Genomic DNA, 26,395 nt, shown 5'->3' with positions numbered 1-26,395 from the left:
GCCGTGCGTGCTGTAAACAATGTACTGTTGTACCCACACAATGTTCAGAGTGCCGTTACTTAACAGACCGGCCAATTTGAAATCAAAACACTTTGAAATTCGTCAATTATTTTGTTGTTTTTGTTTTATTTTCGTTTGTAATTTCATTTAAACATTTTCTATAGTTACTAAAATTACTTATGCACTGATTTTATTATTAATATTAGTTAAATATTATTGAAAATACATTAGTTGTTTTACGAAACAATTTATAAACATCCTTGGTACATTTCTCCCTCTGTCCCTCATTCCTGACATCTCCTTGTTTGCTTTCTTTTGTGTGACTCCTTCGTTCGAATGCAATTCGGAAATATTTAAAAACTAACAAATAAGTCTAGATTTAGTTACAGTTTCTCTTTCTCACTTATTCACGGATCCCCCATTGATTCTCGTTTTTTAATCATTTATTTATAATAATTTTGTGTTGTTTCTGTTGCCATACAATTTACGAACTTAAACGTAGACCTCTTTTGTTGTTAATTCGATTTACAGTTTTGCCAAGTGCGTGGTTTTTATACTATATCTCTAATCCCCAGTTTATATATCCTCTATAATACACACGAGCGTTTTTCCTTTTCTTTTTTTTTATAGTCAATTTCTCGTTTTACCTCGTTTTTTGTTTTTGTTTCGTTTTCTGATTGAATGTCTATGAATCGTTTTGCATTTTGAATGAAAATATATTTATATTTATATATATATTTATAAAAGTTATGTACAAATTGTTTCGTTTAATGAAATTCCCTACTTGATGCGCAGTAACTTGTTTTTCGTTTATCAATAATATTTTTTGTGTGTGGTTTTTTCGAGTTTTTTTTTTCGTTTTGTTAATGCAAAAATTATTGTTAAAACTTTTCAAGTGTGTGAGCATTTTTGTTTTAATTGAATTTTGACACGGAACTCAACAACAAAACTGTATATTACATAACAAAAAAAAGGGGTCAAAACTGAGCCAAAGCCAAAGCCAAAGCCAGAACCAGATATAATAATCCTCCCTTTAGCCAGCGAAATGCCAACGGCCTACAGACTATTTTTTGGCACCGAATCAAACAGAATAAAATAAAGTTACAAAATACAAATCATAGTTTACAAAAATTGAACAGGGGAAAACGGGAAAACGGAGGAGGGGGAAAAGCCCCAAATCGAGCCGCGGAAATTGCACAAAACCCAAAAAAGCCCGTGAGCTCTTTTCTGCTTCCTCCACTATCTTTCTCTCTCTCTCTCTCTGTTGCATCAGCAGCAGCATCAGCAGCATCAGCAGGAGCCTGCGTCATGGATGTCTGCGGCACGCCCCTTGCCCCTTGCCAGAGCTCAAAGCACCGCATGGGATGCCGGGGCACCGCCGGAGCCAGTCACTTTTTGGAGCATTTGCATAAGCTGCTCGGTGGCCGACTGATTGGCGGCACCACCAACACCAACACCGACCCCGCCCATGCCCATGCCCATGCCCACGCCCATGCCGACTCCTACGCCAACAACACCCACAACTCCACTGCCACCGCCACCGATGCCGACGCCGACGCCGCCAGTGGCCGCCGACGTGGACGATGGCGGCGAGGAGATCGATGTGGCAGCCGATGCCGATGACGAGGATGACGGTGTCAGCGCCAGTTTGGATTCTGGGAGCAACAAAAGAAGCTGATATTAGATTCGGTTCGATTTGGTCTACGGACTGCCTTGCATACTGTCATCGCTCTCCAGGTAGGTGACATACGAGTCCGTGCTATCCGGATGGTGGTGCGAGGTGATGCCCGAGTCCATGCTGCTGCCGCCGGGCGGCCCGTTCATTTGCTGGCCCGGCGGCGGTGGGTGTGGTCCCTGTGGCGGATGTGGCGGCAGCACTGGCATTCCATTCAGATCGTACCCATGCATCTGTAGAATAGTTTATAATTGTGGAATTTAGTAACTAAATTAGTTATCAGTATAGCTATGGGGTGTTGATATCTTACCTGATTGACCAGCTGCTGAAATGCAGGTGTGTGCGTATTGATTGCTCCATTGCTGTCGAGATCGGCGTGCAGGGCAAAATCGCTTAAGGCTTTCCACGGCGGTTGATATGTCTGCACGTCCAGACCCTGCAGATTGAGCGGCGAGTCGTGGCGCACCGGCGAGCTGGCGATCATCGGGATGCCCTGCATGGCGCCGTAGCCGAGTTTGCGACCCTCCTGGAAAGGATAAACCATCTTATTGATCGTTTATAGAGCTAGGCTATACGGCTGGGTGTGGACATACCTTCTCCTGTTGCATTTGCAGCTTCATTTGGATGGTCTTCTTCTTGTCCTTGCAGCGCTTGTTCTGGAACCAGACCCGTATGACTCTCGGCGAGAGGCTTGTCATCTCAACCAGTTGCTCCTTCATGAGCGCATCAGGTCGCGGATTAGCATTGTAGCAGGTTCTACAGAAGTTCATTGAGTTATTGAATGATGACTTAGAAACAGAAAATATCTAATCAGATTCTTACCTCAGTGTATGCAGCTGTTTTTCATTGAGCACGGTCCGAACTCGCGTTGGCTTGCCATCCGATGGACCCGAGGGTCGTTTTTCCCTAATACTTTTATGTGAGCCCGATTCGCTGCCAGAATCTGTACCGAGAGAGAGAGAGAGATATGATCAATTTGTTTGCTATTTTTGGCAAAAGAAAAAACACTTTGAAGTGCCGTTTGATAAATTGTTGCGCCCTGCTCTTGCTCTTGCCCTCCAAAATATCTTTCTTTCTTTCCGTTCTATTTCTTTTCTGTAAGGTTGTATTGTTGTGGCTGGGTTTTCGAGTACCAATTGCACCCAAAAATATCGCCAAATGTGGCGAATGGAGATCAAAGAGCTATCTCTGCACACGCGTTGCCTTGTACCCGATCGTACAGCCGATAGGATGATAATTAAGTCGTGTTTCACAACCCCCGAACAAGTTGTTATCTAATTTTGATCAATGAAGATCGCAACGGAACGGAACCAAACCGAAATCGAAATCGAAACCGAAACCGAAGAATAGATCGATCGATGGATGGATGCCTATCGGGGCCGGTGTTGCTCCATCTCCTTATCAGCCTGTGGGGTGGCCTGTTGGCTGCCAAATTGGCAAAAACTTTTATACAAATTGAAGCGCGATCCTCCATGGCTCTCGGGGACATCAAAGCGTTGTCACCGCACCGTGGATGGGGCCGTCGTGGTTTGGCAAACACTCGACTAGACTGCATGCCGTTTTCGAGTTGAACACAAACACAAAATAAACCAACAAGTGGAACTATGAATGGTGTATGTATGGCACCCTAGTATGGGAGTACCGCAGGCGAAGGCTGATTGATCATACGATCGACGATCGAAGTCAGTCAAACAGAAATCCAATTCCCAAGAAGTTGCTTGTCAATGTTTGCCCGCTTGAACGCTTCAATGCAGCTCCGAGTCTCTCAGGCTTGTGTTTGCCCCAACTGGCAGCTGGCTGGAACCACTCTCCCCCATCCCCTATCCCCCTGTACCTTTTGCAAATTGGGGGACGGCTTGGGGGGGGCATGGGTGCCTGCATCTATCTTTCTCTACGCCACACACGTTTTGGCATCGTTTGACAACGCCGCCCCATGTTGATAAGGTTCTGCCTCTCTCTCCGTTTCTGTCTCCGTCTCTGTCTCCTTCGTTCAGGTTAAACAATGAGATTATGTTGACGATATGGTTTGACAATTGTCGTACATTGTTTGACGTTTGCCGATGTCTATTGACACTTTATCACTTACAAGGATGTAACGCTGTTTTTCTAAGAATAAAACACGAACGGCAACGCTTTTGTGTGATGCCGAACTATGTGGCAGCCACAGAGTCCCAGCCATAGTGCCACTATGCCATTCCCCCGACCAATTTGGGCTAATTAGGATTGGCAATCTTTTCGGGGGACTCGGAGTCGGAGCTACTTAGATGGGAGTGCTCTTTGCCATTGCAATTAGAGAGTGGAAGTTGCAGTAGGAGTTGTAGGAGTCGACTATCTAAGACCCATAAAATATAGGTTAAGTAGAGGCACTTGGGCTGTGTTCTGAGAACTAAAGAAGTAATAAGATAAGTCTTTCGTTTTCTGCAAGGTACTGTGTGATTCTTCCTTACAATAATTAGGGGTAATGGAAACTCGAAGATTTATGGGATCTCTATCACAAAAACTTATAACTTCGAGACCAATTAACCTGATGAATGACTCTAAATATGGGCTCCAAAAACAATAATAGTTGTATCATAATATTTGAGAAGCTAACGAACGAATATCTAGTTACTGAAAGCCAAAACAAAGAGAGAGGGAGAGACTTTCACACAATTGAAGCATCCCCCATGGCCGATAAGAAGGGATGAAGGAACTACAGCAATCCCACCCTTCTTAAAGTATTTCTGAATCTTTCCCTGGTCTAAGAGTATTCCTTGAATCAGTGCCCAACCCTTTGAGTAAACTCTTCATTCTTCAAGAACCCAAATCAACCCGAACTAAGACAGTACTTCTTCTATAACTATTACTGAGTCTTAAACCCACTCGAGTCGAGTATTTGGAAATCTCTTGCTTCATTAAGAGCACACCTCTTCAAGAACAAAATCAAGTTCGAAACCGAAACTGGCACTCACCTGACATTGAACCCAATTCGCTGGAATGGTTGTTATTGCTAAGGTTGGTGTTGTTATTGTTACTACTGCTAATATTGTTGTTGCTCTCCACCGAGGAGGAGGTGAGACTGCTCTGCGATGATTTCTCCAGCACGTCGTGATCCTCCTTGCAATACAGTGCCCCAGCATCACGTAACGCAAATTCATCGCCTGAAAATTCGGTTTTCAAATAAACAATGAGTAAGGTACATATTTGAGGAGTAGGTTCTCGATTCCTACCTGGCAGTAATTGTCGCGCACACGCCGAACAGCGAAAACACTCAATGTGAAAGATTTTCGTTTTGGCCCGCATCACAAAATCATTTTTGCTGAAGGAGTTACCGCATTTATCACATTTTGTACCAAATAACCTGAAACGACAAAAAATGAGAAGAGAAGATCCCATGATTAGCCGATGATTGTAAACAGCCTTGAATGTGGTCAAAGTCGGTATCGGGAGAGATGGGTAGGAGATGGGTATAGCTCTACCTTGTTTATGGCTATAAAATGAAATTCTTTTGTGACCGCCACAGCCGCCGCCGCCCCGACAACAGCCACGATGACTGTGTGCTGTGTGCCCTGTGTTCATCAATCATTTGTTCGTATTCAATTCGGTTATACGTATACGATACGATAGATATATGTGTGTGGAAAAGTGTTAATTTATAGCTTTGCACGTGTTAATCAATTATTCAAAGATTTGCATGGCAAATAGTTGCGACGTTGCCGGTCGGTCGGTCCTCCACCGCCGCTTTATTGGGGGGGAAAAAAAAACACCGCCGCAAACAACTTTTTATTGCACGTCATACATTTAGCGATGATGAAACCCCCGCCAAGTGCCTGCTGCCGATGCTACTGGACCACCATCTGTTGATTAGAACAGAAATGTGGCTGCCTCGGTGTGTTGGCATCATCACTCTAATTGCCTGGGCTAACAAGGCTGGCTAACAAAAAAGCGGACAAACGGTGGCCGGACTGATGCTACAATTGGAAACGAAAAGGCCCAGCGCATGACAAGAAGCGTGTGCGGGGGGGGTGTGTGGGGGCTGAATGGGGCTCTTGGGGAAGAGGAGTCATGGGATTGGGCGTCCTTTACATACCTAACATAATCACGCTTGCAATAGGTTTTGCCGTCACGCACAAAGCACGTACAGCTTTCGTCCAGAAACTGCCTGCATTCCTGGCACTTCAAGCACGCCGCATGCCACTCCAGATCGGGTGCCACGCGCAATATATACTGATCGTGGATCTGGCCGCCACAGCCAACGCAATGCGATAAACGTTGTTTTTCTGCAAAAAAGAGAGAATACAATTTAATATCATATCTATATTTGAAGGGGGGCTTGGGGGGCGCACCGCAGGCTTCTCCTTGCATCTATTATTCAATAGAAATCAATTTGAGAAAGAATACCTAATCAAAAACAAGCTAAAAATAGAAGTTTCCCATTTGCCGGCGGTAAAAGTAGTTCCCAGTAAGTCCCTCCCCCCCCGGCCCCCCCCGTCCCCACCGTCCCCTGTTCAATTTGCAATTTTTCCTGGCTCTGCAGTTTTTTGTTGGGCCAAAACTTAAATTCATTTTGCCAATTATGCCTCGGAAACGCAAACAAATAGCCAGGGAGACAGCGACTGAGAGACAGAGAGCCAAAGACAGCGCTAATTAACAAACTGTTATCAAATAATCTGAGTTTTCCCTGTTTACCCAAGTGCTGGGGTGCCTGAGACCTACCGAAAACCGAAAAACTTTTGCTGCCAAAAAACTTTTTCCTCCCTGCTTTCTTTTTTGGAAGAGAAAACATTTGAAAAATTCATAAATCCCGGACAAGCCAGGCAGCCATTTTCCAGTATTTAAGTTGAACAGTTTTCCCTCTCTGTTGAGGCCCAGATACGTTATCTATTGTAGAAAGAGATACATTTTATGATATACATTAAATTATGGAAATATCCACTTTTAATACATTTCTCTTCTCTATTTCGAGTCCCTATAGTTCTGGAAATATACCCCATATTTTTCTCGAGTGTATTTTTACAGCTACTTCATCTTCGTACTTTTTTTTTTGACCCCAAAACTTTTGCTGGCGCAAAAAAAAGAAATAAAAAAAAAATCAATGCAATCATTGCCACATTATGTACAAGGCGGCAGAGCACAGCAGAGCACACAGCATGCCACTCTATAAGATACTCGTACTCGCACTCGTACCATATATTTTTTTTTTCCCTCCCATTGTCGCCTCCCCTTCCCAGTAAATATGTGCTGCTGGCTGTAATCCTTGGCGGAGGAAAAAAAAGAAACTTTTTCCTGCTGTTGAAAAATTAAGAAAAACTTTGACGCGCGTTTAGCACGTTTTAAATGTTTCGTTGCCCCACCATCGCCACACACACACACCAGCATAAAATCTGTATCTGTTGCCTCTGCTGCTGTACGAAAGTATCTTTAAACGTGGCTGCGTGTATCTGTGTGTGTGTGTGTGTGTGTTTGTGTTTGTGGGGAGTGGTTAGGGGCGCATGGGGCCGGAAGGAGGTGGAGGAGTACAGGGTGGGGTGTGGTGTGGTGTGGTGTGGTGTCTACATGCACGGGTAGTATCTTGCGTATCTTTCGCACTCGCTGTAGCTACACATGAATTATTTATAAAGGCGGAGCAGACAAGTTGCTGGCTGCCGTTGTCCGATATCGTTGTTGTTGTTCATTCTCTCTCTGTATATTCTTTTCCTTATTTTTTCGCCGATTTTTTTGTAAATACCCTACTAGTGGGGTATGGCCATTTTGGTAGGGTGCTTAGGGATTGGAAAGCTATTGGCATACTATCAAAATACTGTTTAATCTTTAGAAGTTGTAATTGGTTTAAAAAAACGTATATTTTCTTTGGAATCACTGCATAAAAAGAAGAATTCATTTAATGGATTTATCATATATTAAAACCTTGGGATTATTCTGAAGAAATATTGATTTAATGAATAAATTCTATGATTTTTGGGAATTCAAAAAACTGCTAGCCTTTTCCCCCATGAACTAATTATTTATTAATCTAAGTTTAATTATTTATTGCTCGTTAAACTTTAAGATACATCATGAAAATCAGCAATCAATATCCCAAACCAAAGACCTCCTTTTCCTACTTTTATACCTACTTTTCATGTACCATTCATACCTTAAATATCCCCAAAACTTGTGGTTGAAACACATCTGCTCTCATGTATTTATCAACATTTAGTCATAAATTCGTTTAGCAATTTTTAGGGTATTTTTAAGCTGCTTCAAAGCCAAAAAGGAAAAGCATTAGTACTTGGTATTTGTTGCTTTTCAAGCTCCAAGTGTTTCAGTTTCCGACTGACAGACAGACAGATGGGGAGACTGGAGGACGGACGGACAGACAGTCAGCATTTACTTCCATGTTCAGCCTCCAATTGCTTCGGCTTCAATCTCCCTCTCCGTCAGCCTTGGCTTGGGGGCATGTGCGCCTTTTTTTTTGTTGTGCTTTCCTGCTATATAATGCTACCCTATATAGACATATAGACATGTGTGTGATTTGCCCGCAAGTGTGCGTGTGCTGGGGCCACCATTTTAGCCATTTTTTTTTTCTTCTTCTGTGTGTGTTTTTTGTTTTTTTTTTTGGCAGCTTCTTTTGTTGTGCGTTTCATTCGTTTTTCTGGTGTGCGTTTCGTTTCGTTTCTGTTTGTATAAATTTCAGTTGGCCCTCCCGTACGTGTATCTTTTGTGTTCCTTCATCTGACATTTCGCATTGTTTGCCTCCTGTATGTGTGTGTGTATCTGTGTGTATTTTTTGGGGATCTATGTATTGCTTGCTCCTTGGGTTTGAGGTTGAGTTTGGGGCTGGCGCTGGAGCTGCCTTAATGATCCTGCGCAGTTCGTTTTCATTTTTCTTTTGCCACCCACTCATCCACACGCACACTTACGCATACACACAGAGATACTCTCCTGCACACACACACAGCCGCAGCCATTATGGCTGTAATGGGAATTTAAGCGCAACTCCTGCGCCTGTTTGTATCTTTTCCTCCGTTTCATGGGGGGGGTTTTTCCGCTTTTGTGGCGTATCTTTTGCATGTTATGTTGCCATTTTGTTGGTTCCCCCCCCAAAAAAAACCCCCCACCACCTCCCTGCCTGCCTGCCAATCCTCCTCCTCCTCCTCCTGCTCCCGCTCTTTCCTTCTCGTTTTTTTTTTTTGGACTGGGGGTTGACGCGTCGCGGTTCCATCTGGTGTGTGTGTTTTTGTACTGCCATGCGGCACACATTGGACCAAAATGCAATTTTGTCTCTCGTGTTGTCGTCTATGAATTTTTGCGACTGTGTCGGCGGTTTTTCTTTCGGTTGAGTGGAGGAGGAGGCAGAGAGGGAGAGGGTTTTGCTGCTGCGTGGGGCACATGCGGCTACTGCGGCTTTTTCACTTTTAACGAGGAAAACGCTTCACAAGCTGCGTGTTTCCAATTTTTGCCTGTCACTCTTGCCTCGGTCTCGGTCTTTCGCCTCTTCTTTTGGGGATACATCCTCGTAGATACATTTGTATATGTATATGTATGTATCTTTTCCATTTAAACAACTGGCTGCTGCTTGTCTAAGGCACTTGATCTTGGCCAACGAGCGAATTCAAGTTTTTATGGCGAAGGTGTTTAAATGTTTAATGGCCGCACCTTTTCTGCCTCACGAAGGGGTGTCTGTCGATTGCTCTTGACCTCCTCAACCTTTTTTTTTTTTTTTTTTGCTGCCATGTACTCGCATATGATGTAATTTTTTCTGTGATCAGGCAAAAACCTTGTCGGACATGGCTAAAAGAGAGTTCTCTGTGTGTGTGTGTGCGAATAGAGACAGCTGTGGCCGAGCCCTGTTCTGCGGATATGACCCGTACTTAAAGTCGTTTAAATATCTAGTGCTTTTTGGGGCTGGCCACGTTCTTGGCTTTAAAGTGATTAAACATTTGCGGCATTCAGAGACAGGATAACCCTAGGACCTATAGGGGTGTGTCCCTTAAGAATATTCCATGCCAGGAACCACCAAAGCTAGGAAGAACCTATTTCTAGAACTTTTGGAGATCAGGTTGTGGGGCTGGATTATACTTGGATTTTTCAATAAATCCCCTTTATCTTTTTTACTCGGCATCTGAAAAGGCGATAGCCATCAAAATGAATAGATTCAAAAGAGAATTGTACAACCTTTCATAGGATTTTTGATTCGTAGCGACAGATTGGATAAACCTGAAGATATAGCTATCCAAAGTTGAAGTTTTCTAATCAGTAATTTTGTGACTCTCATAGATGGAAGTGGACTTGGTCTCATTTCTGTTTGATTTACAACTAGAACTCTTATTCTTTGAGAATAATTTGTATAAAGACTTCTTAGTGAGAGAAGAAAAGAAGGAGCGCTTCCCCACCTTTCTGTATGCCTTTCCAATGCCTTTTATGTACAAGTATATTCCTTAATCTTTAGCCTTGGCTATTCCGCCACCAATTAAACTATCTTTAAGTCAGTTTTATCTAATAGACACGAGTTTCGTTGGGTGTTCGTGTGTTAATGATGGATTTGATACTCGTAGGAGGATGATGCTCTCGATGAACTATGATCTTTGGGTGGACATCATCAATGGATGGCCACGTGGAATATACGTATAGGAAACGCCCACCATGTGTGTTGGTAACCCCAAAAACCCCCACCACACCCCTCTCTCGGTGCCGGCTCCTTATCAGTGGCGGCAATCTTTCAAAGACCAAAAGAGGGAACAAGATGAGAGAGAGAGACAGAGACAGAGATAGAGAGGGAGAGAGGAATGAGGAGAACAAGTAAAATTGCAGTCAAATCAACCAGGTTCCACACACACACACACACACACACGCACACAGATACAGATACTTGACACGCACTCACACACGGACAGCAGTGGGGCTCCAACTGCAAGGCAATGGCTGCCCAGCAGCATCTTCTGGTGCTGCCCCAACCCCATCTCCGCCAGCTTGTTGCTGTTGCTCGGACAAGAGGCAACATGCAAAATGCAAAGCATCGATAAGATACGTTTTGGCCAGGGTCTCTGGGTCTCTGTCTCCCTACTCTTGGGGCCGGCCTCAAAGACCACAAAAAAAATTATGGAAGCTCCGCCGGATATGGGCGCGATTTCAAAAGCAACTACTGTTTGTGTCTTTGCCACATGGCGGGGCGGTAGGCGGTACGAGGTAGGAGGCACTGTAGTCTGTGGCAAGGTAAAGGGCTCCGGTACGTTCCGTTCCTCTTTGATTTATGGCATATTTGTTATAAGGCAAATACAAAGCGCAGTCACACAGCAATCGTTCGTTGGATGGTGTTTTTTTTTCTCCTTCTTTTTTTTTTGGGGGGGGATTGGTAGATGGATAGCAAGTGCCGCTTTCCGTCGGATTTAACTAGGAATTTCACATGCTCATAAAAAAGTAGTAGTAGAGAGATTGGGAGGGGGAGAGACACAGCAGAGCGCGTGACTTCTTGGAAAATTTGTCATTTTTCCTGGAAGAAGTTTCTGTTGGGTTTGTGGGCTTCCTCCCATTCATTTCTCGCTGTTTTTCGGTTTACCTGTGACTCGGGGAACGATTTAAAAAATTAATGATGACAGGCAGCAGCGAGGACCACGACCACGACTACTACCACGACCCTTTGAAACACGTGCCCTGCCCGGCCACCACACACAAATACACTCGTACAGCCACTCACTCTCAGTCACACACTCGGCCAGAGATTCACTCACACATTCACTCCGCTTTGGGCGGACAATTCGAATTCACATTTTGACAGACTCATCAATTTTGTAGATACCGAAAAAGGAGAGAGCCCGAAAGGTAGGGGCCCCCGAAAGGATGGCGGGCATGGGATGGGGAGTGTGGCCACTGATTAGGCCATGTTTTGTTTGCTTGGCCCTGGCTATTGTCTCGCCATCCAGCGTGGGCTGCTGCTCCTCCACTCACTCATTCAATGACGGACAATCCTTGCTCTTGTCTTTCTGCTTCAAAGGAAGTTTTGCGGTTTTTGATTTGTTTGCCCATCGACTTTTGATACTCTCAATTATACATCTACTCGCATGCTGGCCTTAAGTTGGCTTAATTAAGTGCAGTTGCTTTGACAATGGACAACATTATCTTAATTTTGCTTGGGGGCCCAGCAAAAACATCAAGTTTTCTCGATCGATATTCGGTCTGCACGGGCCTGCTGTTCCCAATGCCATTGCTCTTGCTCCCCCTCCCTCCCTGCCTCTCTCCCTCTCGCTGCGCTGTCGCTCTGTGTCTGGTCTTCTGTCTGTATATGAATTTGCCTAATTAATTACACAAAACACAACCAAAAAGGGGTTAACAGAAGCCACCTGGCCGCCTCGGAGGGTGGGGCAGAGGTCAATTCGAGATGGGGAAAACCGGGCTGGAAAATGTTGATTGCAATCGATTGTTGAAACACTTCGTGTAGAACTAATTGGAATAAAATTCGAACACATATTAGAGGAAGTGGAGAAATTAATCAAAGAAAAACCCGTACTGGCAATAGGATTTTAATTAGAAATTTCATTCCTATTCTATGGAATGTATTCAAGAGTATGGATCTCCCAGAAAACAGACCAGAGAATCGATTAGATACAATTAGATTTAAGTATTTATGACAATATATTTTCCCGAGAGAGGAAATATTTCAATGTAAGTATTTTCACTTAAATTGAGATTGCGATTTATAAGCAAATATTCGATCTAGATTAATTTAATATTTAAAATATATATATTTAATATTTAAATTGAATATTCTCCCATTTAAATTAAATATATTTCCAACAAATCTAATATATAGTATTTATTTTAAAGTGTTTTATATTTAAATGAAATGTGGGACGTATTAAAAAGACTTTTTAATGGATTAATTTTTAAATTAATAAGAACTCGACTTTATTTGTATTCTATGCCATTTTTCTCTCATTCATTGCCTTCATTTGAGCATCCCATAAGTGCCCAACTCTGACCCATCTTTCGCTTCATTCTTTGGGCATGTATCTGCAGATCTGCCATCTTCGAAAACCTTTGCTCGTGTCACGCCACCATCTCCCTTGTGTAAGCGCAGCCAATAACTGATCAATGCAAACTGACTCTTCTCCTCAACAACAAAAAATATAAAAAAATCTGTTAAAAAAAAATCAACAATAAACAGTGGCTGGGGCGGCAGGGGGTGGGGGGAGAGTGGAAAAAAAAATCATACAACCAAAAGAAGCCGCCGCCAGGCAATCACTTTGAAGTGTTTGATTTTGGAATTGGCCGTCGCAGCTAACTGAATGTGGCCGTTGTTGTTGTTGTTGTTGGTGGTGGTGGTTCACTGTGCTTGCTGCTTGGTGCTGGTGCTGGTGTGGTGTTGGCTGTCGTTTTATTGAAGCCAAATTTGAATACGAGACAAGACGAGAGACCGGTGGTAGAAGCCGCTGCCACTGAGGCCACAAGATGCCATCGTTGGCTGCTGGCTGGTTGAAGTCGCGACATCAAAGAGTGCCTGGACTCAAAATGGACATGGGCCTGCAACAATTTATGCCACAACAGAGACAGAGAGACAGAGACAGAGAGAGAGAGAGAGACAGAGAGAAAGAGAGAGAGAGAGAGATGTTGCAAGCATAAGAACGGAAATGACCTTTTTTGTGTGTCGGCGGCAGTGGCGGCTGCAGAGATGCAGCAGAAAACAAAATGCCGATGCAGACACTCGACTCGGACGCGAGACTCCGGACTCCGGACTCCGGCCTCAGCCTCCGACTGGAGAGACTTGCCTCCTCTGCTGCGTGTCGCCGACAGATGACAAGAGGCGATAGTGTCTTTCCTGAGCCTTCTCCTCCTCCCAGACCCGACTTAGAACCCGAAACCGAGCCCTAGTCCCGGGACTCTCTCGCCTCTTGAGCTTCTTGTTCCACCTTGGGCTGGCCGTTCGGCCGTTCGGCCGTTCGTTGTTGGGTTAAGTGATGATCATGATGGGTTATTAGGCAGGTTGCGTTGACAACGCATTTGTCTTTCAATGGAGTTGGAGTGGCAGTGGCAGGAGGGGCCGTCAGAGCCACAGCCACAGCCAGAACCAGAGCCAGACGCCGACGCAGGATTCTCTCTTGGCGATAAGCGGGCGACATTTATTTATGGTGTTTTAACACAAGGCGCCCCCTCTCATCGGTCTGTAGGTAGGGGTTCCTCCACTCCTCCTCCCCCCTCCTCCTCCTCCTCCTATCCAGGGGAGAAAGCCACGTTAAGAGTCAGGGCCGTCATTTCATTTCATTTCATTGTCTGCGCGCGAGCGAGCCCAGGGCTCACGGCTCAGACTCAGAAAAGTGTCAAATTAATGTCAGTAATGAACAACAAAAATCTCCTCAAAAATCTGACTTTGATTTGACTGCAATTAAAGAGAGAAACAACAACAACAGCAGCAACAACAAAGAGACAAAAAAAAGTAAGAAAAACTGAAAAGAAACGCACAAGAAAATTGAAGTTGAAATTCAAAATGCAGTTTAACCTTTATATGGAATCGAAACGGGTTTGGCTGTCGGCTGTCGGCGGCGGCACATAACAAAATTTTCAATTTATTTGCTGGCTTGTTGTTTTTCCTAGTTTTTACCATATTAATTTTTTCCCATTTTTGAGGTGGTTTTTCTGCAGGTTTTTTGGAATGCTCTCTTGGAGAGTATGATGTTTTTTATGGGCTGTTTGGCAGGCTTTCGGAATCCTTAGAGTTTACGTATTCTTTGGCGGGATTAATAACCAAGTAGCTATAGCCATGTTGGTGGGATTTTGGGACTACTAGGTTCTCGGTTTTACAGGTATACATTTAAAGATCCTGCTAAGAGTAATTTCCATAGAAGCAGCCATTCGAAAATGAAGTATTTTCTAAGATAATCCCTTTACTGGGGTTTGATATGATCTGGTATGTTTTCTTATGATATATTTCATTACTAAAGCCTCCTCCGCATTCACTTCTTTCAAGCCACAAACCCCAGGCTCACTCGCTTAGCTCACTTGCTCGCGCCGTTATGAGTGAAACAAGAGACGACTCCAACGACCTAGAACTTGTGTATATAATAGAAAGATATCTCATATCTTATAAATTATGAATCTATGACTCTTCTAGAGTATCTCAGCCTTCGACTAGTCGTCTCTTCGATTGCCTTTCTTGTTATTTTTCTGTATTTTTGTCTTTCTACTAATTTTTATTGCATTTGGTTTATCACAAATTGCATTTGGCTTTTGGCTAATTAGAATGTGTGCGATTTGGCCACATTTTTGTATGCTGGGATATTGTTGGAGTCGCAGTTGAAGTCGCAGTTGTTGGTGTTGTTGGTGTTGCCCTGTTGTTGTTCTGGGTTGTTTCTGTTGCTGTTTTAGTTGTTGTCTCTTGGCGGCGGTGGTCTTGTGTAAATATTTGACCTGATGCGTGTGAACTTTAACAGTTTTTATGCTTTATTTGTCGCAAATATTGCGCAAACATGACAACACAAAAGGTGCATCCCTGCTCCACTGCTCCACTGCTGACACCATCTCCGGGTCCTACTCCTCCTGGCCACAAAATCCCCGCCGTGTTTGCCTGTTGGCCAGCCTGTGGCTGTTGCCGCGCATGCGTGCCCCTTTTGCACTTGAACATTGTCGTTGTATGTCTGTCTCTCCGCCTGTCTGTGGCTGTTGTTGCTGTTGTTGTTGGTGTTGTTGGTGGTGTTCTTGTAGTTGTACTCGTAGTGTCGGTATCTGCTGTTTTGGTGCGGTGCGGTGCGGTGCGGTGCGGTGCCTGTGCGGTGCTCTACCTATTTCTGCTGTGGCATGCTACATGCCCAAAGCCGCAGATTTATATTAATTTCGCTTGAGTTGCCAAAGGATTCGTGAACCATTTTGGGTATGTATTTTATGGGATCGAAGAGGCTTAGGAGAGAGTCCCAGGGAAACAGGCTAAGTATTTGAATATCTTTTGGTACATGTTTTTGAAGATTTAATCAACGAAAGGTTTTAAAGCATCCTGGAACTTCCTTTCATACTTTTACAGATACTTTTGACCGATGCCCGATGAAGTTTCTTTCAGTAAAAATTACTTTTATTGTAGATTAATTGAAATTCCTGTTCCTTATTGGAAATTCCTGCCCTCTCGCTCTCCAAGGTGTGTCCCCTAGATGATGCCCCCCCCCCCCTCCCATATACAGATGCATCGACACCGTTATAAAAACTTAAGACCTCATTAAAAGACGCCGCCTGCTTTATGGCACTCGAAGATCGAGTTGCCCATTTAACGCGTTGTATTGGCTCTGGCTCCGGCTACGGCTCTGGTTCTCTCCCTTCCCCACCCAACAACAATCGTTGGGGTCCTGCTGCCTCCTCCCCCCCCACCCTAGAGTATTTAAAGCAACTCCCCTGAACCCCTCCGACCGATTACGCACACGCAACTCCAAAATAACAGAGCAAACCCGATGAGAAGACCGCCGCGCCGACCGCCAAAGGCTTTGGGCCTGTGTTCATGCAAATTTTTAACTTCATTTCGGCTTCGTTTTGTTAATTAATTTATATTATTTTATTTGGGTGTCGTATACCGCAGTCGCACACACACTGATCCAGAGATCAACAGATCCACACAGATCCACAGAGAGAGGAGTCCCGGGCTCATTGTGTTGACATGCCTTGTGGCTGGCTGCCTGCATCGTCGAGTCGCGTTGAGTCGATTCTGTGGCAGAGCCGAACGACAAATTTATATTTAATGAGCTTCATAAAATTTGAATTTCAAAGGAGCGTTGCACCGCAGCGGCATGTTTCCAATACCAATACCAATTCCACACAGACCCAAAGATCGACTCCGACTCCAGCTCCAATCGCGTTGATTGCAGGTCTCGAGGACTCCACTCGGACTCCTTGCATCTTGGTTTCGCTCCAATAAATTGTTTGGTTTTATGGCATTTTAAGTAGGCCTGCTTTATGGCTCTACTTCTCTGCATTTCCACATCTCTCTCTCTCGCTCTCTCTCTCTCTCTCTCTCTCTCCACTCGTGTATATGTATCTTTCTGTAGGAACTAGTTGCGAATGAGTATCGCGTTGTATAGTACTCCATTCCGCACTCAATACCCGTTTCGTATGATTCATTTCCCTGTGGGGATCTGTGTGGTCGGTGGTGTATCGGGAAGATGTATTACCTCGGCCGCTACCCACTTTTAGGCGGCGACAAAACGCTCGCCGCCAACTTCCTCATAAATAAAGTAAAGTCACGGGGGGAATCATTGAGAGATCTCTGTCCAGTCTTTAACTTGTTTGGTCGGTTCTTCGGTCTGTCATGTATTTTCGTTTCTGCACTGCTCCGATGGTAGGCAAACAATTCAATTTGACATAATGAGCCACATTTGTTAATAGAGTAGGGAAAAAACGCCTGAAGCGGGGGGTTTGTAGGGGGAGGCATGGGTTTTGATGATGCTTACAGGTTTAAAGTGATCGGAGGTGTAATTTTTCACAGGTGCTTTAGAGGTGGATGGAATGGCGAGGAATTCTTAGAGAAAAGTCTTCTTGAATAAGGAAATGGTTATGGTTAGGATGGGGTTTCGGCCATTAATGCACTTTGTATTCAATTACCATAACTTTTTTGATGGCTTCTTTAAGCCCACATCCTCCTCTGATTGGAAAACTGGAGCACAATTACAACTTCCTCTGCATTGCAGTCTCGTCTGGTGTAAAATTTCATTGATTATGATTTGATCTACATAGAGGAATGGTCGTATAATTTCCATTTCCAGCCACAAAGTATTTGGCCAACGGTGATTTGGCCGTAAATAAAGGCCCAAAGAGGCCAACGTGTTTGGCCTGTTTTTCCCTGCCGCATCTCCATCTCCTTTACTCTCTTTCTCTGTCTGACCGTGTGGCAACATTTCAATTTGACATAATGAGCCGCAGGCCAGACGACTGCAGGCACAGGTAGTGCCCGAGGCAGTGGCAGTGGCAGTGGCCAGGGGGTACAAGTAGATCTGGCTTAGTTATGCATACAAAAACCATAACCATATAGCAGCCAGAGCCAGAGCCATATCCCATATCCTGGTTAGCGGAGATGAGTCAAAATATTGTCAGGCAGCGGTAATTGCATCTCTCGGGCTACTGTCTGGCGACGGGTCGTTCGTCTAGTGCTGAATGAGTCGCCCCGTGGCGCGACATTCAAAATTGGTTTCGGTTCGTTTCGGCTCAAATCGGAGTCTGGGTCTGAGCCACTGCAGGCGGTCCAACCTGTTGATGGGTGAGACGAGTCGCGACGAGACGAGACACACTTGACATTGAAGTGTGGCCTGAGTGGCCAGAGCCTCTAAACGAACAAACAAGGCGAGGGCCCACCCCCTCGAATGTAACAAGATATAACCGAAAACCACTCTCAGGCATTGATCTCAATTCTTTTTTGGCCGCAAAATGAACTCGTTAGATTGTGCAACACGGAGAGGGTTCTGTGGAGTGTACCCTCAAGTAGGGCCCGTACTCAAGTGGCGTCTGGCAGCTGACGCCAGCGGCAAGTATTTGAAGTCTCATCGGTAGGGGATTCCATGCCCTCTACCCTCTTCCCTCTTCCCTACTTGGGTACTTTATAGATCGAAGACATAAAAGTTTGTTTTTTTCTAGGCAGCATCCTCTTCTTGTTCCTTCTTTACTTTTGTAGGGTTTTTTTTTTATTGTCTTTCATGCTTAATTAGTCATTAAAACAAGGGTTATAAAAATGACACTCATAAAGAGCAGCAGCAGCAAAGGTGCTTCTGCCGAGGGGCGAGGCGAGGCGAGGCGGGGAGAGGCATGCCTCGCCAGAAAGCTTTAAAAACGACGCCATTAAAGTGGCCACCGCATTGCATGCAACACGCCAAAATGCCACACAAGGGACAGCTCGCAATTCTCTGTACTGCCCCTCTTTCGGCACTCTTTCGCTACCCCTCAGGTGCCACCGATGCACCTGAGCACACACACACACACACTAACTCCCACAGAAGGTAGTTAGGTGTCATATGGCGCAGCGGGTGTTCAACGGCCACCGAAAACTAAACTTCTGCCCCACCACCAAAATCCCAGCGGGAAATGCAAAGCGCGCCGCACTCTTAATGAGCGCTTGGAGAGCCTCGGAGCCAGAGCCACAGCGGGAGCGGGTGGGGGTGGGGGTTGGGGGGGGTAGGATAACCCAGGGAGAGGCACGAGTCGCGGATACTCCCCAATCACCCATACGGGTTGCATCTCACGCGATAAACGGGCGTGGCATGTCGGTATACATAGATACTCTGAAAGAAGGTATTACGACTATCAGAAGAGTTCTGTACATGAGAAACGGAGGTTCTGTTACAACCTATAAGCATCGAAAGAAGAATCAGCATCATCTCTCTATTTGGGATAGAAGCGAGTGAGCCGGGGGTTGGCGCAGCAGAGAACCGAGTGAGTAGGACGCTTACCCCTTAGGTTTTATAACGAAAAACATGAATGGTCTTTAGGTCTCTAAGAAAGTACTGATAGTTTCGAAGATTATACTTTTTAAGAGTCCCTTCGTTCCCCTGGACCCAGGATAGATGTAAATAAGTCTATTTTATAACGAGTTTCCTCATAGCATTTCTTCCTATTCCTGTATCTCTATAAGAACCCTCATTCTTCCAGGGTATCTTAAGCTTCGGCCTTGAAAACTATTCTCTTCTTCCTGTTTTTGGTTGGTTTCAACTAATTTTTGGCCTGAACATTCATCAGTTCACAGTCTTTCTCTCTCTCTGATTCACTGTCCCTGTCTCGCCGTGTCGCCGCCCCACCTCTTCGGGCTCTCTCTGACAATTTCCCCAGTTGAAACTTAATATTTTTTCCAGTTCGTTTCTGACTGAGCAAACAGTAGCCGCCGCCTGGCTCTCACCTTGACAAGCTGCTGACACCTTGAATGAACTTTAAAAAAAAAAAATACAAAAAAAATGGAAAACAGAATTTCAAAAAAATTTTAATTGCACTTTAATAGGTTGTCGGCTGCTTTAATATGCCCAATTCCAGGGGGGTCAGACGAAGGGGGTGAGGGGGGGGGGGGGGAGAATATCTTGAAGTGCATTAATTAGGTTAGAGAGTATCTGCGGAGTCATTGAGCAGGGTCTGAGCTTTAAGATATTTCGGTTGAAAAATACACAACACGAAATGGAATACAAATTATATTGAATAATAGAGATGTTTTGGAAGGGGATATGTAATCTTTTGGTTACTTTTACAGCTCTGTAATCCACTGTTTAAATGTAGTTTAAAGCGAAGGCTTTAGTTTAAATAATTCAGTGACACCTTAAACATTTTCTTAAAGCTGAATGAGGATAAGAATCTTCTTCACAAATAAAGCCAAAAATTAACCAATTCTTATCCAATTTCATAGCCATTTTCCTTCTTTCATTGGAAAACCCTTAATCAACTAGTTTAGCAATTATTGGCACTCCACTTTATTATCGTTTTCCTCTATTTTTGCTTTGTTTTTTGCTAATCAGCAAACCCAAAATTACTGGCTCATCTGTGAACGGAAATTCCAGGCATAATTTTCTAATTTCGCCAGTCAACGAGCTGTTAATTAAAGCAGAGGCATCAAAAATAAACAAAAACAGAACCAAAATACAAAACTCTGGCCCGAAAATTTACCTGGGGACAGGGGACAGATTTTTGGGATTTTTTGGACTTGATGTTTTGATATCTGCCAACTGTCTTCTAGACCAAGTGTGTTTCTCTCGGGTCTCGGGTTCCCCGTCTGCTTCTGTCACACACACACACACACAGAGACACAGATACTCGTGCAAATGCATTTCAAATGCCTGGGAGGCGACACACGGCGCAGGCGCACAGCTGTCTTGGGTCCCGTCCCAGGTACGGGGACAACTCTGTCCATAACATATTGATCTAGTGCCCGGCCCGGTCCGGCCCGGGACCCGAAGTGCAAAATCAGATAAGCTTTTGGGATTTACGTTTGGGTCTCTGTTTTGGTACGGGAATTTATGGATTGCGCCTAAATAACTTTATCACACCCCTTAAGGCAGGAACAGCACCAGAGGCAGCACCAGAGGCAGCACCAGAGGCACCAGCAGGGATTCTGACCGGAAACGGGAAGGCAAAAAACGACCAGGAATTTGGATAGGAACTCATAAAATATAGATAGTGTCGTGTCTGGCTATGGCACACTAATGGGTGTGGCCCTTTTTGTGATGTCATCAATGCAGAATATTTTAGAATTCAAAATATAAAACAATTGAATATTGAATATTAAGAAAAATCTTGTTTGGACCAAAACTTTGACTAAGGGAAACCTTCGATATATCCCATAAAATGCTCCACGAAAAATCAATGCATACCAAATTGTAATCAAATATCGATCGAGCCTCGTTTAGAATGGTCATATAATTAATTTTATGGCTCGTATTGTATGCCTAAGCCCCTGGCCTTTCACTCACGTTTCAGCGAAACTATAAATAGACATGGATCCCCCCCGAGATCCACGATCCGTTGTTGATCTATCTATCTTGGACTATCACTCTCGTCCGAGCACCGTACCATTCTCTTTGGACATTCGAACAACTTAACCTTATATGGGGCCCCCACAGCATTTCGGTGTCTGACAGTTGACAAATTGTTTCAAAAATTATATCAACTTTTTGTTGGTGAATTGGCTAAGCATTTGCTCAATCAATTTTTCACAATTAACTTTCGAAAAACTTTTGACGTTACCCAAAACCAAAAAAAAATGTTAATTAGCATACGATTAATTTTAGTAGCTGGACGATTTAAATGAAATAAATATAAATGCGATTAGCGAAGAAGTATCTGTTGGATACTCGCGCACATGCGAGTGTCTTTATATTTTTATTTAGATTTTCAGCTAATTGCTAAATCATAAAAGTAAAAATCGTAGCGTTTTAATGGCCGCAAATAATTGTCAATTTTTTATGGTCTTCGGCATAAACTTATACTATTTTATGGCCCGAACGTGAAGAACTATTCCGTGAGTGAAACGCCCTGAAGTATGCATTGGTTTTTCCATATTTCATATTCCACATTCCATATCTTGTGTAAGCAAAGTACGCTTCAGCCATTTTGTAAGGTTTTCTTTTTGTTTCTACTATATTTAATTAATTTAACGACTACTTGAGAAGTTAGCGGCGACATGTTGACTGTGGCCGAAGGGGGGAGGGAGGTGGCTGCGACATGAAAAACTCATTAAAATGTTTACAGTGCTCAAAAAATCAAATAAACAAACAAAAACCTCCAGCTCGGACTGCGACTGAACCAACAAAAACAAAAAAGAGAGTGGAACGGCCAGGAGGATGGGCTAAAAAAAAATAACAAAAAAACAAAAATTGTTTTCACTAAAAACTAAAACTTAAAGTTTTGTCAGACAGCGACAGAGAGAAAGAGAGAGAGAGGGAGGGGGAGGGAAAAACTTTTGCGAAAAGTTTTCAAATTAAAATGTCCGTTCATCAAATATTTAGCAGCGAAACTAATTCGAATTTAAATTACAATTACAAAAATTTCAATGCAATTTAAATGTTCCACAGTTAGATGGCCAGCATGTATCTATGTATCTTTAGTGTGTGTGTGTGTGTGTGTCGTTGTCCAGATTCATTCATAATTAAATAGCCGTCTCTCTCTCCCCCTCACTCTTTGTTGCATTTGTGCTTATGATTATGATTTTTCATGTTTTATGATATTTTTTTTTGTTAACTTTTGTTGTTTTTTTGTTGCGGTCTTTTGTTCGGTTTGGTTAGACAACTGTCAGGCGTAACATTTGTCACAATTTAGCACACACGAAATAAAATTTAAATAAAACATATTCCTCTGGCACGCTCACGCAGTACATTTTTTAATGACACTTTTGGTTTATGAATTTATAAAATGCATTTTCGGGTTAACAACAACTTTTGTCTAGTTTAAAAATTGCCCGACACTAAATCGCAGGGGATACATTTTTGATAATTTCGCCGTTCGGGCTGTTGTTGTTGGCTTGACCGCTTTTAATTGCTCAACATTAAAATGTCATTCAACTGTTAATTGGCTTCTATATTATATGTAAATTGTGCTTAAAATAAAATACAGCTATAATTTAAAAGTTATTGCCATAGGCGGCGGCGTTCGAGTCGCGTTAAGTCCTAAGCCCATTACAAAGGCAAAGCCCATTGCAAAGATAAGTCTGATCTGTCATCGGTTCATGACCGTAATTCGCACAGATAGAACTCGCACAATAAGGTCAAAGAGAGAATTAAAATTTCTTTTTACGAGGCAAACTTTGGCACACCGCGGGGGGAACTTGAGTTGAATTATTTTATAGCTACGAATCTTCCATTTAATTTTCTTGATCTTGTAATACCTATATAAAACATTCATTTAAGATCGTTTATGTCAAGCCCTGAGGTCTTCTCCTTGACCATAAGAAAGAGTTCAGCACAAGCTTCACCTTTTTCAATGTCTTCCCATAAACTTGCTCTCAGTTCCAACAGCCCTTAAACCTTACAGCATTTTATCGAAACTTTGAATTTTGAACCCAAACCAGCACCAAAACCCTGATCTTTAGGCCAGACCTTTAAAAGTTTGGCTTATGTATGTACATAATTGCCAAACCAAATGTTGTACCAAAACCAGAACCATCTGTGATTACACCTTTTTTATGGGCTTTTAATGTCTAAAACTGTTTTCATTATACGTTCGAGTATCTCTGAACATATGGATTGAGAAAGTTACAGTTCACTGACTGCGCCGCGATTAGGCTTCGCTCACATTTTAATGACAGTTTAATTTGCCAATTTTTATTCGGGGTACTGCGACAAGGGCTATAAATAAGTCATTAACTCGTTTGAATAGCTTTATTAGCGGTAAACGATATGGCACAGAAAAACACTTGGCTCTGATCTAGGCAATGGGTGTAGTTGGTTTGTATTTTGATAGTCGAATTATTGGATGGTCCATGGTTAATATTGTGGGGGAGGCTATGGTTGAAAAAGCTGTAGATATAGATAGGAAAGTGGCTAGAAAGAGGATGAAAACGTATCGAATAGGTGCCTATCCATAAAAGGTAGAAATATATGAAAAATCTCATCTATAAGATACGAAGAGAACAGTCAAATGAATTGAATCTTTTGTGGATGTTTCTTAACAGATTTTCCCTCAAAAGATGCCCGCAGAAACTGCCTGGGAATACGAATTGGGTTCTTTTTATGTTTTGATTACTTACTTATCACATCATGCCCATGACAATCCAAGTCCAGGTGATGGTTCATCACCAGCGACGGCTGTAATCCAGTTTGATTGTGGTTGTGATTGTGCAATGGTAGCTGGTGAGCCAAATGGCCACCAATCTCTGCCATTACCATATATTTGGCTTACAAAACCCCGGCAAACACACACTCGAGACGGGGTGGGTGGGTGTGTGGGTGGGGGGTTGTGGAAGGAAAAACTCAAAAATATTGAAATTTACGTTGCCTTTGCCTTGTCTCGGGCATTGAGCAAAGAGTATTTTGGATTGTATTCTCGGGTTGAGATCTCTGAATGAATCTGAATTTCTAGAAACTCGTTTAAGGCACTGGTACTGCTTGCATTCAGTTTCAGTTTAGTTAGAGATTGGCACACACACTGCTTCTACGTTCTACGCGATGATTCTTCCTTTTTTAGGTGATTATTCCGATGGATCGGCACACGCGAACAGGTAACACGGAGCCGGAGCCGGAGCCGGAGCCAGGAGCCAGGTAAAAAGAGTTTCGGTTTCGTATCCAAAAAGGCGACGGCAACCGACTTGCCCGACGTTTGTGATTTTTTGTGGCCCGGGGCGAATGAGATGTGGTTGCGCCTGTGTTCCGGACACCGACGACGAGTAGTGCGAGCGACGATGATGACGACGAGAGAACGACGACAACGACAACGACGACGACGACGACGACGATCAACAAACGTGCGACAGACAGACGCGCTTCGTTCGTACGATGCTAACGGTGCTGAGAATGCTGAACGACTAAACCGGTCGTTCCATTCAGCCCGAGACGACACCGCAACGACGACGCAGCAGTCACCCCGAAATGTGGCCGTGTCTGGCACTCGCGCAGTCCCCCACGTGCCAGAAGAGCACCGCTATATGGCGTTTGTGGGCTGCGTCGCTGTCGCTGCAACCGGTTCTCGTCGTGTTGTTCTTGTTGGTGGTGTTTCATTTTTCGGACAACAGATGCGCGTCGTGTGTTTTTTGGGCGTCTCGAAGTTCGAAACAGGAACAGGTGTTTGTCCGCACTGCTCGCACACCCCGTGCTCTGTCTCTTTCGCTGGCGGGGTCTCTTCTCTCTTTCTCTCGCCTTGGCTACCCACTCTATGGGATTTTCTAAATGGCGTCGAAGCGGGCCAATCGGTTGAGTTCAGTGCGCATGAACCGCTCCAGCTGGGAGCTCTAGCCGTAGCCGTAGCCGTAGCTGTAGCTGTAGCTGGAGCAACATTGCAACATTCCACAATCCACACACACACGGCATTGAGGCATCTCGGAATGGTGGCAGTCCATATCCAGATCCAGTCCATCCGCTTTTCCTTTTCCCCGCTTTTCCCTTTGGCTGTCTCTGCTTGTCGCGTATGCCTTTTGTTTTGCCAATTTTCGCTTTTGGTTTTCGAAGTTTGTACTACAAAATGGTTGCACTTGTAAGCAAATGCCGCGCACCAAGCACCCCGCACCCCGCACCCTGCACCCTGCACCCTGCACCCTGGCTCTCTCAAGAGCCCCTTCCCTTCCCCCAACGATGATTGCTGGGCCGTGTGTAATGCGCTTGTCGAACTTTTCGCTCCCTGGCTCCCCCCTTTCCCCACTGTGGGGATGTCTGTACATGTCTTGACTTGGCTTGGGTTCTTGCGGTTCTACTACGTCTAGTTTTTGGTGTCTGTTCCGTGTGCTGGGGCTTTTCTGCCAGCTAACATCATAATAATTATTGATCTTTTGATTTTGTCTTTTGGTTTTTGGGTCTCCTGTGTGGTGGGGCATCACCTGCTCCCCCCCCTCCCGTGTGTCTTTCTGGTCCTCCTTCAAGGCCCCTGTTGCAATTTTAATGACATTTGCCACGCCTGCAAGGCCCACTCCTACATGTATCCGTGTATCCGTGTATCTGTGTGGGCCTGTGTTGTGGTTAGCAGTTCGTTGACTTGGCACCCAGTTGCCAACATTTGTTGCCCGATGATTTGTTGTAATGTCAGTCACCAGCACCAGCTACTTTTCCTCTCTTTCTCTCTCTCTCTCTCTCTCTCTGGGGGCATTATTTTTGCCATTTTTATTTGACGCTGCTCTTCCTTCCGCAGGGTTGAAGGAGGAGTGCCACCGTGCTGGGGTGGAGAGGTCGGATGGGGTCGTGTCGCGTGTATGTGTGTCTGTGTGTGTGTGTGTTGTATAATCAAGGTCATCGAGCTTCAGTTTCAAGCTCCGTTCGGGACACTCATTCATAGCCGTGTCTCAGTTAGCCAGACGCCGACATTAGTACATACTTGTTACAGACCCCCCCCAAGAGCCACCCCCACCAGCAATAGCCACCCCCATTAACCCGCCGCCGCCGCCGCCGACACTGTGAAGCTTTCGCGCCGTCTCCTTTGCACACTGAGGCCAGAGCCGAGCCGAGCAGAGCGACAGCTGGCCAGCAGAGAAACAGCTGACTGATGTATCTGTATCTGTGGACTCGCTCTCTGTGTGTATCTGTGTGTGTGTGTGTGTGCGGGGTATTCGCTCTCGCTCTGCGGATGTGGGTGTGTGTGCAGTAGCATGAACATGAATTCAAAATTTAATTAGGTCCCGTCCATTAATTGGGT

At 44.3% G+C, this 26,395-nt stretch overlaps 1 protein-coding gene across 2 annotated transcripts; it reads right to left on the bottom strand.

Moving 5' to 3' along the window:
• Positions 1–737: 737 nt before the first annotated feature.
• On the bottom strand, positions 738–24,594 carry LOC108163709 (insulin gene enhancer protein isl-1). Of its 2 annotated transcripts, none has more exons than XM_017299152.2 (9): positions 23,808–24,594; positions 5,745–5,934; positions 4,885–5,015; positions 4,627–4,815; positions 2,498–2,618; positions 2,269–2,431; positions 1,986–2,219; positions 1,722–1,908; positions 738–1,655 (listed from the first exon to the last, which is right to left on the bottom strand). In XM_017299152.2, the coding sequence occupies exons 1-9, from the start codon at positions 23,944–23,946 to the stop codon at positions 1,348–1,350; spliced, it is 1,662 nt and encodes a 553-aa protein (XP_017154641.1). In that variant the 5' UTR covers positions 23,947–24,594; the 3' UTR covers positions 738–1,347. The 2 variants fall into 2 exon arrangements, with proteins under 2 accessions (XP_017154641.1, XP_017154642.1); XM_017299153.2 differs by having other exon boundaries at positions 1,986–2,201.
• Positions 24,595–26,395: the final 1,801 nt, after the last annotated feature.

The sequence above is a fragment of the Drosophila miranda genome, chromosome 4 (assembly GCF_003369915.1).
Source record: "Drosophila miranda strain MSH22 chromosome 4, D.miranda_PacBio2.1, whole genome shotgun sequence".
Classification (NCBI taxonomy): Eukaryota; Metazoa; Arthropoda; class Insecta; order Diptera; family Drosophilidae; genus Drosophila; species Drosophila miranda.
Note: the sequence above shows the minus strand (reverse complement) of the source record. Positions and strands in the feature narration are given on the sequence as shown.

Bases quoted from the DNA above. Each gene is read 5' to 3' on its own strand.
- LOC108163709 (XM_017299152.2), bottom strand. From the start codon at position 23,946: ATGGTAATGGCAGAGATTGGTGGCCATTTGGCTCACCAGCTACCATTG. The intron at 2,220-2,268 runs GTATGTCCACAC...ACGATCAATAAG, and splicing joins TGCAAATGCAACAGGAGAAG to ATGGTTTATCCTTTCCAGGA. The intron at 1,909-1,985 runs GTAAGATATCAA...ACTATTCTACAG, and splicing joins TTCAGCAGCTGGTCAATCAG to ATGCATGGGTACGATCTGAA.